Source organism: Odocoileus virginianus, chromosome 26 (assembly GCF_023699985.2).
Source record: "Odocoileus virginianus isolate 20LAN1187 ecotype Illinois chromosome 26, Ovbor_1.2, whole genome shotgun sequence".
Classification (NCBI taxonomy): Eukaryota; Metazoa; Chordata; class Mammalia; order Artiodactyla; family Cervidae; genus Odocoileus; species Odocoileus virginianus.
In genome coordinates, this window is record NC_069699.1 from 11,335,745 (window position 1) to 11,349,256 (window position 13,512).

At 41.3% G+C, this 13,512-nt stretch overlaps 2 protein-coding genes across 9 annotated transcripts in view; both read left to right on the top strand.

The window, feature by feature from the left end:
- The window catches only part of LOC110140559 (zinc finger protein 621), a 104,842-nt gene that overhangs the window by 14,777 nt on the left and 76,553 nt on the right, over positions 1-13,512 (top strand). For 2 of the 4 annotated variants that reach the window (XM_070455476.1, XM_070455468.1), the window contains exon 1: positions 5,614-5,699. The exons of 1 other annotated variant lie outside the window; for it this stretch is intronic. The gene's annotated coding sequence lies outside the window, so the exon portion shown is untranslated. Of the gene's footprint in view, positions 1-5,373; positions 5,459-5,613; positions 5,700-13,512 lie in introns of those variants that run through there. One more of the 4 variants, XM_070455469.1, reaches the window with a different exon arrangement.
- The window catches only part of LOC139031208 (zinc finger protein 621-like), a 46,145-nt gene that overhangs the window by 14,770 nt on the left and 17,863 nt on the right, over positions 1-13,512 (top strand). For 2 of the 5 annotated variants that reach the window (XM_070455477.1, XM_070455481.1), the window contains exons 1-2: positions 5,616-5,699; positions 6,192-6,275. In XM_070455477.1, coding sequence (XP_070311578.1) covers positions 6,252-6,275 — 24 coding nt within the window. In that variant the 5' untranslated portion in view covers positions 5,616-5,699; positions 6,192-6,251. Of the gene's footprint in view, positions 1-5,373; positions 5,459-5,615; positions 5,700-6,191; positions 6,276-13,512 lie in introns of those variants that run through there. The other 3 variants (XM_070455479.1, XM_070455480.1, XM_070455478.1) reach the window with 2 other exon arrangements.

The window sequence follows — 13,512 nt, forward strand, 5'->3', positions numbered from 1 at the left end:
GATGCCATGATCTTTGTTTTTTGAATGTTGAGTTTTAAGCCAGCTTTTTCAGTCTCTTTCACTATCATCAGGAGACCCTTTAGCTCCTCTTCACTTTCTGCCATAAGGGTGGTGTCATCGCATATCTGAGGTTATTGACATTTCTCCCGGCAATCTTGATTCCAGCTTGTGCTTCATCCAGCCCAGCATTTCACATGATGTACTCGGCATATAAGTTAAATAAGCAGGGTGATAATATACAGCCTTGATGTACTCCTTTCCCAGTTTTGAACCAGACCATTGTTCCGTGTCCAATTGTAACTGTTGCTTCTTGACCTGCATACAGATTTCTCAGGAGGCAGGTCAGGTGGTCTGCTATTCCCATTTCTTTAAAAATTTTCCAAAGTTTGTTGTGATCCACTCAGTCAAAGGCTTTGGTATAATCAATAAAGTAGATGTTTTTCTGGAATTCTCTCGCTTTTTCAATGGTCCAACACATGTTGGCAATTTGATCTCCAGTTCTTCTGCCTTTTCTAAATCCAGCTTGAACATCTGGAAGTTCTTGGTTCATGTGCTGTTGAAGCCTAGCTTGGAGCATTTTGAGCATTACTTTGGTAGCGTGTGGGATGAGTGCACTTGTGTGGTAGTTTGAACATTCTTTGGCATGGCCTTTCTTTAGGATTGGAATGAAAACTGACCTTTTCCAGTCCTATGGCCACTGCTGAATTTTCCAAATTCACTGGCATATTGAGTGCAGCACTTTAACAGCATCATCTTTTAGGATTTGAAATAGCTCAGCTGAAATTCCAACACCTCCACTAGCCTTGTTCATAGTGATGCTTCCTAAGGCCCACTTGACTTCACATTCCAGAATGTCTGGCTCTAAGTGAGTGATCACACCATCATGGTTATCTGGGTTATTAAGACCTTTTTTGTACAGTTTTGTGAATTCTTACCACCTCTTCTTAATCTCTTCTGCTTCTGTTATGTCCATACTGTTTCTGTCCTTTGTTGTGCCCATCTTTGCATGAAATGTTCCCTTGGTATCTCTAATTTTCTTGAAGAGATCTCTAGTCTTTCCCAGTCTATCGTTTTCCTCTCTTTCTTTGCATTGATCCCTGAAGAAGGCTTTCTTATCTCTCCTTGCTATTCTTTGGAACTCTGCATTCACATGGGTATATATTTCCTTTTCTCCTTTACCTTTCACGTCTCTTCTTTTCTCAGCTATTTGTAAGGCCTCCTCAGACAACCATTTTCCCTTTTTGATTTCTTTTTCTTGGGCGTGGTTTTGATCGCCACCTTGTATATAGTGTCACGAACCTCCTTCTATAGTTCTTCAGGCACTCTGTCTATCAGATCTAACTCCTTGAATCTATTTGTCACTTCCACTGTATAATTACATGGGATTTGATTTAAGTCATACCTGAATGGTCTAGTGGTTTGTTTTCCCTACTTTCTTCAATTTAAGTCTGAATTTTGCAATAAGGAGTGCATGATCTGAGCCAGTCAGCTCCCAGTCTTGTTTTTGCTGACTGTATAGAGTGTCTCCATCTTCAGCTGAAAAGAATATAATCAATCTGATTTTGGTATTGACCACCTGGTGATATCCATGTGTGGAGTCTTGTGTTGTTGGAAGAGGGTGTTTGCTATGACCAGTGTGTTCTCTTGGCAAAACTCTTGTTAACCTTTCCCTTGCTTCATATTTTACTCCAAGGCCAAACTTGCCTGCTACTCCATGTATCTCTTGACTTCCTATTTTTGTATTCCAGTCCCCTATGATGAAAAGGACTTTTTTTTTGTTTGTTTTGTTTTTTTGGTATTCTAGAAGGCCTTGTAGGTCATCATAGAACTGTTCAAAAGCAGCTTCTTTGGCATTAGTTGTTGGGGCACAGACTTGGATTACTGTGATATTGAATGGTTTGCCTTGGAAATTAACAGAGATTATTCTGTCATTTCTGAGATACATCCAAGTACTGCATTTCAGACTGTTTTTGTTGACTATGAGGGCTACTCCATTTCTTCTAAGGGATTCTTGCCCACAGTAGTAGCTATAATGGTCATCTGAGTTAAATTCACCCATTCTGGTCCATTTTAGTTCACTGATTCCTAAAATGTTGATGTCCATTCTTGCCACCTCCTGTTTGATCACTTCTAGTTTACCTTGATTCATGGTGGCTCAGACGGTAAAACGTCTGACTGCAATGCGGGAGACCTGGGTTCAATCCCTGGGTCAGGAAGATCCCCTGGAGAAGGAAATGGCAACACACTCCAGTACTCTTGCCTGGAAAATTCCATGGACAGAGAAGCCTGGTAGGCTACAGTCCATGGGGTTGCAAAGAGACGGACATGACTGAGCAACTTCACTTTCACTTTTTCTTTCATGGACCTAACATTCCAGGTTCCTGTGCAATATTGTTCTTTACAGCATCAGACTTTACTTCCCTCAGCAGTCACATCCACAACTGGGAGTTGTTCTGCTTTGACTCCATCTCTTTATTCTTTTTGAAGTTATTTCTCCACTGTTCTCCAGTAGAATATTGGGCACCTACTGACCTGGGGAGTTCATCTTTCAGTGTCCTATCTTTTTGCCTTTTCATACTGTTCATGGGGTTCTCAAGGCAAGCATATGAAGTGGTTTGCCATTTCTTCTCTAGTGGACCACGTTTGGTCAGAAGTCTCCACCATGATGTCTTGGTGGCCCTACACAGCATGGCTCATAGTTTCATCAAGTTAGACATGGCTGTGATTCATGTGATAAGTCTGGTTAGTTTTCTGTAATTTTGGTTTCCATTCTTTCTGCCCTCTGATGGAGAAGTCTAAGAGGCTTGTGTGAGCTTCCTGATGGAAGAGACTGGCTGTGTGGGAATCTGTGTCTTGTTCTGATGGGCGGGGCCATCCTCAGTAAATCTTTAATCCAATTTTTGTTGATGGGTGAGGCTATGGTCCCTCCCTGTTGTTTGGCCTGAGGCCAAACCATGGTAGGGGTAATGTAGTAATGTGGGGGCTAGAAACCCACATCAGTTTCTACAGACAAAGTCTACAAACAGGTAGGTCTCCTGTGCCAATTATTCACACCTGTCTTTGGGGGCCGTGGGATTTAGGAGATTTTGGAAGACACCGTTGGGATAGTAGGATGAGTAGAGCATGAATCTAGGAGGGACAGGAGGAGGACTGCAAATACCATGACATCAGGCAGTTCAGACAATTGCTGGGGAAACACAGGAGGACTGAGCAGTGCAGCAGAGGCTGTGGGCAGGGGGTTCTCTGTCATGTTTCCATGGTGTTTAAAATGCTTTTCGGCTCCCAGGAGAAACTGTACAGATGTTGGTTAATAGGCTTTTCTAGCTCTGTGGCCTCATATTACATCTAAACTTCTTGAGGTTCAGTATTCTCACTTGTAAAATGGGGAACATAACAGTACCTACCTAAGAAATGAAGATGAAAAGCAATGATGCTTATAAAGCCTTAGCATAGTTTCTAGCACATATTAAGGTCTCATAAATCTTAGTTATTATACAAAGGCCGTTTAAGTGACTAGTGCAACACAACAATGAATATGAATTGATTGCAACAAATTCATGTTTTCAAACATATTAGTTTTTCCTTTTGGATTGCTGTTGCTATCTAGCTGTTTCTGTTTGGTTTTAGTATCTATATGTATAATTACAAAAGGGGAGCTGGGCTGGAGCAATGTGAAGCAGATGCTTAATTGCAGGAGAATTTGAGTATACAGTGTGTGAAAGGCCCCCATCATAGGGCTTCCTAGGTGGCATTAGTGGTAAAGAATCTGCCTGCCAGTGCAGGAGACAGAAGAGACATGGGTTTGATCCCTGGGTTGGGAAGATGCCCTGGAGGAGGAAACGGCAGCCCATTCTAGTATTCTTGCCTGGAGAATCCCGTGGACAGAGGAAGCTGGCGGGCTAAGTCCATAGGGTCGCAAAGAGTCAGACATGACTGCACAGCTGAGCACAAAAGGTCCCATCATGTGGCATTTGAAACAGCAGAGAAGTCCCTGATACTGCAATACCTGTGGTTACAGAAGAGAAGCCGTTCCTGTTTCAGTTTCTATTCAGGGCCTCTGTCATGTAGTTGCACTAACTGAAGGTGCCTTTGTAATTAAACCTTTCTGGATAGTGGTGCTGAATTTCTCCAAGTTGAGCCTGGAACACACATACCGTTATATGGAGGGAAAGGGTTCTAAGCATAAATGCTAATCACTGTTTCCCTAAACTGTGCTACAGGCTGGAGCCCCAGCAGGACTTGTATCTCTAAAAACAATACAGTTATAAAACAACAGACTCTCAAGGACTTATTTTGTGCCAGGCACCACCGTAAATACTTTGCTAATCTGTGAATTCATTTAATTATTAACCTTCATTTATTATTAACAGCCCTTTGTGGGGGGTACCCCCATCATACCCATATAACAGACAATGAAACAGGCAAAGCAACTTGCTGCTGATCCCCCAGTTATTAAGTGGTACCGCCAGGTTTCTTTTCTTTCTTTTTTACCGCAGGGTTTCTGGAACTAGCTAGTTGATGCTCTCAACCCATAAACATTTGGCCACTGAAATGGTGGGCACTACTCTTCCCATTTCCAATTCTCCCACAGTGGTGTGGACACAGGACCTAGGTCGCCTGGGCACATTTAGAGCAATGTACCTCAGTTACCTTGAATGGCAACCACAATTGGCATAGACCAGAGAACGCTGGGTAGTCCTCAGGACTGAAACCATTCAGCGGTTTGAACCGGATTCCCAGGCAGATCAGTGGTGAAGAATCAGCCTGCAAATGCAGGAGATGCGGGTTTGATCCCTGGGTCTGGAAGATCCCCCTTGAGGAGCAAATGGCTACTCACTTCAGTATTCTTGCCTGGAGAATCCCATGGACAGATGAGCCTGGTGGACTGGTACACCGTTGTTCAAATATGAGGCGGTCTAGTTCTACCCTAAAACGTCCCACACACGTCTAGGTCCTAGGAAGGGAGAGGGCTTTAAAAAGGTGGAAACCATGGTTTCCTAAGGGCTGCCCAGCCTAGGACACAAGCAGGCTCCCTAGGCGTGGGCCTCTGAGAGATGACACAGCAGGAGTCATTCTCCCCAAACTGCACAGCCCAAGCTCCAGATGCCCCACAAAGAAAATGAGGCAAACAGCTGATGAAGCTGTCCGTTAACTGCGGCCCCACATGAGCCCAGAGGCGGAGGTCTAAGTAGATTAAGGGGTCAACAGTGCGCAACACGCCGCCCCTAATAGGCTCAGCCTTTGGAGCACAAGGGAGGATGGATCAGCCCCTAGCGCTGCATAACGGCGCCCACTAGTGACGTCACGGCCAAGTGACGGCCAGAAGCCCGCCCCTTCGGGTCACGTCAGGTCGCCCAGCCTGGACCACCGAAATGCGCTGCTTAGGAGTACGGTGGGCGCCAGCGCTCGCTTCTGTGTGGGCTGTGAGAGTGCCTCTTGGGGTTCGGAGGGGAAGAGGGTAGGTTCTGGCGAGTTTTTCATGCCAGTCTTGTCCGGCGCCGGCTTCCTGGTTTTCTTAGCGCCTCGTCAGCACGCTGCCCCTGAACTCGCTTCTCTCTGACCGGATGCCCCGGCGTCTGGGCCTCACAGAAGCCGCAGAGGTGGCTGCGGGGCCTCCTAGAGCCCCGGTCCAGTCCCTTGCCACCGAGGCGTGATCCTGTTTGTTTAAAAGAAGTTGGCCCAACAGCCCCCCGTGGCCGGTACTGAAGTTTCTGATGTTTGGGGTCTCCTGCTTGCTTGGGTGGAGAGCCTCTTGGGGTCTCCCGCTTGCTTGGGTGGAGAGTCTCTTGGGGTCTCCCGTGCCCTGATAGCTAATATGACCATAAATATTTCACTCAGTCCAAATCCAGCCACCCTTGTCTCCTGTCTATAGGCACTTTGGGGAGTCAGTGACGTGGTCCCCATAAGCACTTTTTTAGGTTTTTAAGTTTGTTCAGACCCAGCACTGTAGGGCCCGGGTTCGTCATGCGTGTCTCGGTCCACTCGGTGTGAATGGGCCCTACTGGGCTCTTAGGCAGAGGAGACAGGTGGTGGTTTGTCCCTAAGAGCGATTCATGAAGAGGTGGGGGCGGTCAGCCAGTGGAGGGCTGGTAGAGACTCCTGCCGATGCTGGAAATGAGATGGAAGACTGGGCGGTTGTGGGTGATGATGTAGAAAAGGGACCATTGCGCTCATGGCTCTTCTTCTCTTAGCTTTTAGGGTTCTTGCTTTTCCAAACCGGGAAGAGTGCACAGAGCCAGGGGACATCAGCCATGCTCCAAATCACTTGGCCTCAGGTGAGCCTACCTTCATTTCAGTCTTAAAAGTCACATTAGCTATCAGGTCATTAGGAAGGGACCAAAAAGGCCTCACTTGGCCAGGCTGTGGTTTCCCTCTTGAGTCCATGCCCCGGGCTAAGGTTGTAAATACGTGGTGGATGAGTTTAGAGTCTTGTGTGTAGAGTGAAGAGTTTGTATATATAGATTTAAGTAGAAAAGGGGGGACCCATGTCAAGAAATTCCCCAGACCATGAAAATTGAGATCATTTGAGATATTCTACAAATAAAAGTTGTTTGCACAGATATAGAAAACAACTTTGCCTAAAGGGAAGCATGTTGGGGGTGGAGGATAAGTTAGGAATATGGGGTTAGCAAAAAAATAAATAAGGTTGCTAGGTGAGAAAAATTCTTAATTGAAGAGATTGCTCCACAAATCTAGGGGTATCCCAGAGAGACCTGAATTTTTCCTTCCATATGTGCTTTCAGACGCTAGGCACATAGGGCTGAATAATGCAGACAAGTTCTTTCTCATGGAAGGTACTTTTACCAAAAACAAGTAAGTTGATATCATAAGTACCTGTTGCTCAAGTACAGTGCTTCCTAACAGTGAGGTCCACAGCTGGGCAGCATCAGGATCACCTGGGTGCTTATTAAAATTGCAAATTGCTAGGTGCCACCCTAGATCAGTAATCATACTGGGGAGGAGGGTAGGTTGGGTTAGGAATCTGCTGTAGTAAATTCTGTGGGTGATTCTTACGCATCCTCTCAAATTTGAGAAGCCTCAAAGAAGCTTCCTTTCAAGGTGGTTGTCAGGGAAGCCCTTGTGGAGGTGGTCACATGAGCTTGAGACATCATGAAAGGGGTAAAAATAGGATGGAGAACTACTGGAGAGAGCCAAAGCCAAACTTCCCAGAGAGTATAGCAAATGTGTCAGCCTTGAGGTAGGAGAGAAAGCTGGGTGTATTCTAGAGATAGAGAGAGGTTAGAGGAAGTAGTTCATTGTGAGGTGGGACAATTAGGCATGTGTTTTGGAGGTCACTATGAAGATTTTGGTTTCACTTCTGAGTTCAGTAGGAAGACCCTGAAGGATTTTAAGCAGGGCATGTGAAAGGGATGGATTTACATATTAAAAATATTTTTGGCCCACAGTGGTGAGTTGGTTGCAAGAGTGTGAGTCAATTAGGAGGATGTTTTAGTCCAGGTAAGAGATTAAGTATTGCTCTCCCTGCACCCTCATCTTTCTTTTTTTAGTAGACTCTTTTTTTTTTTTTTTCCAGAGAGAAATTTTAGGTTCATTGCATAATTGCGTAAAAAGAACAGAGTCCCCAAATGCTTTCTGGCCCCATACATGGATAGCCTATTGTCAGAGTGGTACATTAATTCAACTGATGAACCTACATTGACATACCATAGTCACCTAGAGTCCATAACGTGTACTAGGGTTCATTCTTGGTGTTGTACGTTCTGTGAGTTACACATGTATAAATGATGTATGTTTACTACTATCGTATCATACACTGTCTTTTCACAGGCTCTAAAAATCCTTTGTCCTGCCCTCCCTTCCTGGCAACTGTTGATCTTTTTGCTTTTTCCAGAATATTGTGTAGTTGGTATCCTACCTTTTCATGTTGGTTTCATTCACTTAGTAGTATTCATTTCAGGTTCCTGTGTGACTTTTCATGGCTTGATAGCTTATTTTCTTTTTAGTGCTCTATAATACTCCATTGATTATACCACAATTTATTCACCTACTGAAGGACCATTTGTTTGCTTCCAAGTTTTGGCAGTTGTGAATAAAGCTACTGTAAACATCTTTGTGCTTGTTTTTGTGTGGCCATAAGTTTTTAGCTCATTGGGAAGATACCAAGGAGTATGATTGCTGGATCATATGGTAAGAATGTGTTTAGTTTTGTAAGGAGCTGTTAAACTGTCTTCCAAAGTGACTGCACCAGTTTGTATTTTCACCAGCAGTGACTGAGGGTTCATGTTGCTCCACATCCTCACCAGTATTTGGTGGTGTCAGTGTTTTGGATTTTGGTCATTCTGCTAGGTATGTTGTGGTATCTCATTGTTTTAATTTGCATTTCCCTGAACACATAAGTTGTAGAGTATCTTTTTATATATCTGTTTGCCATCTGTATAACTTCTTTGGTGAGATTTCTGTTTGGGTCTTTTGCCCATTTTTTGATCAGGTTCTTCATTTTTCTGTTGAGTTTTTAGAGTTCTTTGTGTACTTGGGATAATAGTCCTTTATTATGTTTGTCCCTTTAAGTGTTTTCTCACTATCTGTGACTTGTATTCTCATTTGCTTGAAGTATTGTCCTTTTAAAGTAGTGTTTAATTCCCCCTCGTCTCTTCGTTCAAAAATGTACTTCCTTCAAAACTTTCTCAGCTCTAAGATGACTACTTTTTTTTCAAATGACTTTAAATGAACCTCAACTGCTGCATAAATCTCATTGATTTTCTTTTTTTGGTGCAGAAGTTGATTTTATTGGAATCCTTGGCAAAATTGGGGATTGACTTCTTTACAAGTTTGATTTTTCCCATTTAGAAGCACTGTATATTGTAATTTATTCAGTTCCTCTTTTATTTATTTTAATAGACATTTAGTTTTCTTCATCTTGGTTTTATAGGTTTTTGTTGGGTCTCTTCTTAGCTCTTTTCATATGAATGGCATCTTATTTTCTCCCATTTTGTCTTTTAACTGTTTATGGTGATATTTAGGAAAACTAATCATTTTGGTTCATTTATCCTATATCTAGGTAACTTAATGAATTATTCTGTCAGTTTAAAATGTTTTTCATTGTCTTTGGTCTTGGATATTTTTTAAAAAGATAGCTATTTCATCTGCAAGCAAAGATATTTATGTTGCTTTTCTATATTTATGTACCTTCTCCAGTCTTTTTAAAAAATTTATTTATTTTTAATTGAAGGATAATTGCTTTACAATATTGCATTGCTTTCTGCCAAACATCAACATGAGTCAGCCATAGGTTTACCCGTGTTCGCTCCTACTTGACCATCCCTCCCACCCCCCTCCTCATCCCGCACCTCTAGGTTGTCAGAGTTTAGTTCTCTGAGTCATGCAGCAGATTCCCGTTGGCTCTATGTTTTACATGTGGTAGTGTATGTTTCCGTATGACTCCCTCCATGCCTCCCAGCCTCTCCTCCTCCCTACCCCCAGCCATGTCCATAAGTCTGTTCTCAATGTCTGTGTCTCCATTGCTTCTCTGCAAATAGTTTTATCAGTACCATCTTTCTAGATTCCATATTTGAGCATTAGTATATGGTAATTGTTTTTCTCTTTCTGCCTTACTTTGTATAATAGGCTCGAGGTTTATCCACCTCATTAGGACTGACTCAAATATGTTCCTATTTATAACTGAGTAATAAACCACTGTATATATGTAGCACAGCTTCTTTATCCATTCACCTGTTGATGGACATCTAGATTGCTTCCATGTCCTAGCTCTTGTAAACAGAGCTGCAATGAACATTGGGTTACATGTGTCTTTTTCAGTTTTGGTTTCCTCAGGATATATGCCTAGTATTGGGATTGCTGGGTCACATGATAATTTTATTTCTAGTTTTGTAAGGAATCTTCATACTGTTCTCCATATTGATTGTATCAGTTTGCATTCCCACCAACAGTGCAAGAGGGTTCCCTTTTCTCCACACCTTTCCAGCATTTATTGTTTGTTGATTTTTTGATGATAACCATTCTGACCGGTGTGAAATGATAACTCATTGTAGTTTTGATTTGTATTTCTCTAATAATGAGCCATGTTGAGCACCTTTTCATGTGTTTATTAGCCATCTGTATATCTTCTTTGGAGAAATGTCTGTTTAGGTCTTTTGCTCACGTTTTCATTGGGTTATTTGTTTTTCTGGTATTGAGTGGTATAAGCTGCTTGTATATTTTGGAAATTAATCTTTTGACAGTTGTTGCATTTGCTATTTTTTTTCTCCCATTTTGAGTGTTGTCTTTTCACCGTGTTTATTGTTTCCTTTGCTGTGCAAAAGCTTTTAAGTTTAATTCGGTCCCACTTGTTTATTTTTGTTTTTATTTCCGTTACTCTAGGAGATGGGTCATAGAGGATTTTGCTGTGATTTATGTCATAGAGTGTCCTGCCTGTGTTTTCCTCCAGGAGTTTTATAGTTTCTAGTCTTACATTTAGGTCTTTAATCCATTTTGAGTTTATCTTTGTGTATGGTGTTAGGAAGTTTTCTAGTTTCATTCTTTTACACATAGCTGTCCAGTTTTCCCAGCAGCACTTATTGAAGAGACTGCCCTTGCCCCATTGTATATTCTTGCCTCCTTTGTCAAAAATAAGCTATCCATAGGTGCATAGGCTTATCTCTGGGCTTTCTATCTTGTTCCATTGGTCTCTATTCCTGTTTTTGTGACAGTGCCATACTGCCCTGATGACTGTAGCTTTACAGTATAGTCTGAAGTCAGGAAGGGTGATTCCTCCAGCTCCATTCTTCTTTCTCCAGATTGCTTTGGATGTTTAGAATCATTTGTGTTTCTGTGTGAATTGTGAGATTTTTTGTTCTAGTGGGAAAAAATGCCATTGATAATTTGAGAGGGATTGCTTTGCATCTGTAGGTTACATCTGGTAGTATAATCATTTTCACAATATTGATTCTTCTGACCCAGGAACATGGAATATCTCTCCATCTGTTTATGTCATCTTTGATTTCTTTCCTCAGTGTCTTATGGTTTTCTTTATATAGTTCTTTTGTCTCCTTAGGTAGGTTTGTCCCTACGTATTTTATTCTTCTTGTTGCAATGATAACTGGGATTGATTCCTTAATTTCTTTGTCTGATATTTCTTTGTCAGTATGTATAAATGCAAGTGATTTCTGTGTATTGATTTTTTATCCTGCCATTTTATTAAGTTCACTGATAGTATCTTTAGGGTTTTCTATGTAGAGGACCATGTCATCTGCAAACAGTGAGAGTTTTACTTCTTCTTTTCCAATCTGGATTCTTTTTATTTCTTTTTCTTCTCTGATTGCCTTAGCTAGCACTTCCAAAACAATGTTGAGTAATAGTGGTAAGAGTGGGCACTGTTGTTTTGTTCCTGATCTTAGAGGGAATGCTTTCATTTTTTCACCATTGAGAATAATTTTTGCTATGGGTTTATCATACATGGCCTTTATGTTCAGATAGGTCCCTTCCATGCCCATTTTTTGAAGAGTTTTTTTTTTTTCATCATAAATGGGTGTTGAATTTTGTCAAGAGCTTTTTCTGCATCTATTGAGATTATCTTAAGGTTTTTATCTTTCAATTTGTTAATATGGTGTATCACATTGATTACTTTGCATATATTAAAGAACCCTTGCATCGCTGGGATAAACCTGACTTATCATGGTGTATGATCTTTTAAATGTGGTGTTGAATTCTCTTTGCTAGAATTTTGCATCTATATTCATCAGTGATATTGGCCTATAATTTTCCTTTTTTGGGTTTTCTTTGTCTTGTTTTTGGTATCAGGGTAAGGGTGAACTTGTAGGATGAGTTTGGAAGTGTTCCTTCCTCTGCAATTTTTGGAAGAATTTTAGAAGGATAGGGATTAGTTCTTCTTTAAATGTTTGGTAGGATTCACCTGTGAAGCCATCTGGCCCTGGGCTTTTGTTTTGGGGGAGATTTTTTGTTACAGTTTCTATTTTAGTGCTTGTAATAGGCTTGTTCATAATTTCTACTTCTTCCTGGTTCAGTCTTCAAAGATTGAACTTTTCTAAGAATCTATCCATTTCTTCCAGGTTGTCCATTTTATTGGTATATGAAGTGAAGCTAAGTGAGAGTCTTTCAGTTATGTCCGAATATTTGCAACCTCATGGACTATACAGTCCATGGAACTCTCCAAGCCAGAAAACTAGAGTGGGTAGCCTTTCCCTTCTCCAGGGGATCTTCCCAACCCAGGGATCAAACCCAGGTCTCCCACATTGCAGGTGGATTCTTTACCAGCTGAGTCACAAGGGAAGCCCTCATTGGCATATATAGTTGCTCATAATAGTCTCTTATGATCCTTTGTGTGTCTGTGTTTGTTGTAACCTTTACTTTTTTCATTTCTAATTTTGTTGATTCTTCTCCCTTTTTTTCTTGGTGAGTCTGGCTAATGGTTTGTTAATTTTGCTTATTTTCTCAAAGAACCAGCTTTTAGTTTTATTAATCTTTACTATTATTTCCTTCATTTTTTTCATTTATTTCTGCTCCAATCATAAAGATCATAAAATCATAAAGATTTCTTTCCTTCTACTAACTTTGGGTTTTTTTTTTGTTGTTGTTCTTTTTCCAGTTGTTTTAGGTGTAAAGTTAGATTGTCTATTTAATGTTTTACTGTTTCTTGAGGTAGGATTGTATTGCTATAAAAGTCCCTTTTAGAACTGCTTTTGCTGTATTCCGTAGGTTTTGAGTTGTTGTGTTTTCATTGTCATTTGTTTCTAGGAATTTTTTTATTTCTTCAGTAACCTGCTTGTTATATAGAAACTGATTGTTTAATCTCCATGTATTTGTGTTTTTTTAACAGGTTTTTTCCCCCTGTAATTAATATCTAGTCTCATAGAGTTTGGTCAGAAAAGATGCTTGATATGATTTCAATTTTTTGGAATTTACTGAGGTTTGATCTGGAACCCAAGATGTTTCCTCTCTTGGGGAATGTTCCAAGTGCACTTGAGAAGAAAGTGTATTCTTTGCATTTGGGTGGAAAGTTCTGAAGATATCAGTTAGGTTCATTTAGTCTAATATTTCATGTAAGGTTTGTGTTTCCTTATTTTCTGTTTTGATGATCTGTCCATTGGTGTAAGAGGGTGTTAAAAGTGCCCTACTATTACTGTTGCTATCAATTTCCCTTTATGTCTGTTAGTATTTGCCTTATGTATTGAGGTGCTCCTATATTGGGTTCAGTTCAGTTCAGTTGCTAGTTGTGTCCAACATTTGCCACCCTATGGACTGCAGCTCGCCAGGCTTTCCTGTCAATCACCAACTCCTGGAGTTTACTTGAACTCATGTCTATTCAGTCAGTGATGCCATCCAACCATCTCATCCTTTGTCATCCCCTTCTCTCCCCTTCAATCTTTCCCAGCATCAGGGTCTTTTCCAGTCAGTCAGTTCTTTGCATCAGGTGGCCAAAGTATTGGAGTTTCAGCTTCAGCATCAGTCCGTCCAGTGAATATTCAGGACTGATTTCCGTTAGGATGGACTGGTTGGATCTCCTTGCTGCCCAGGGAACTCTCAAAAGTCTGCAAC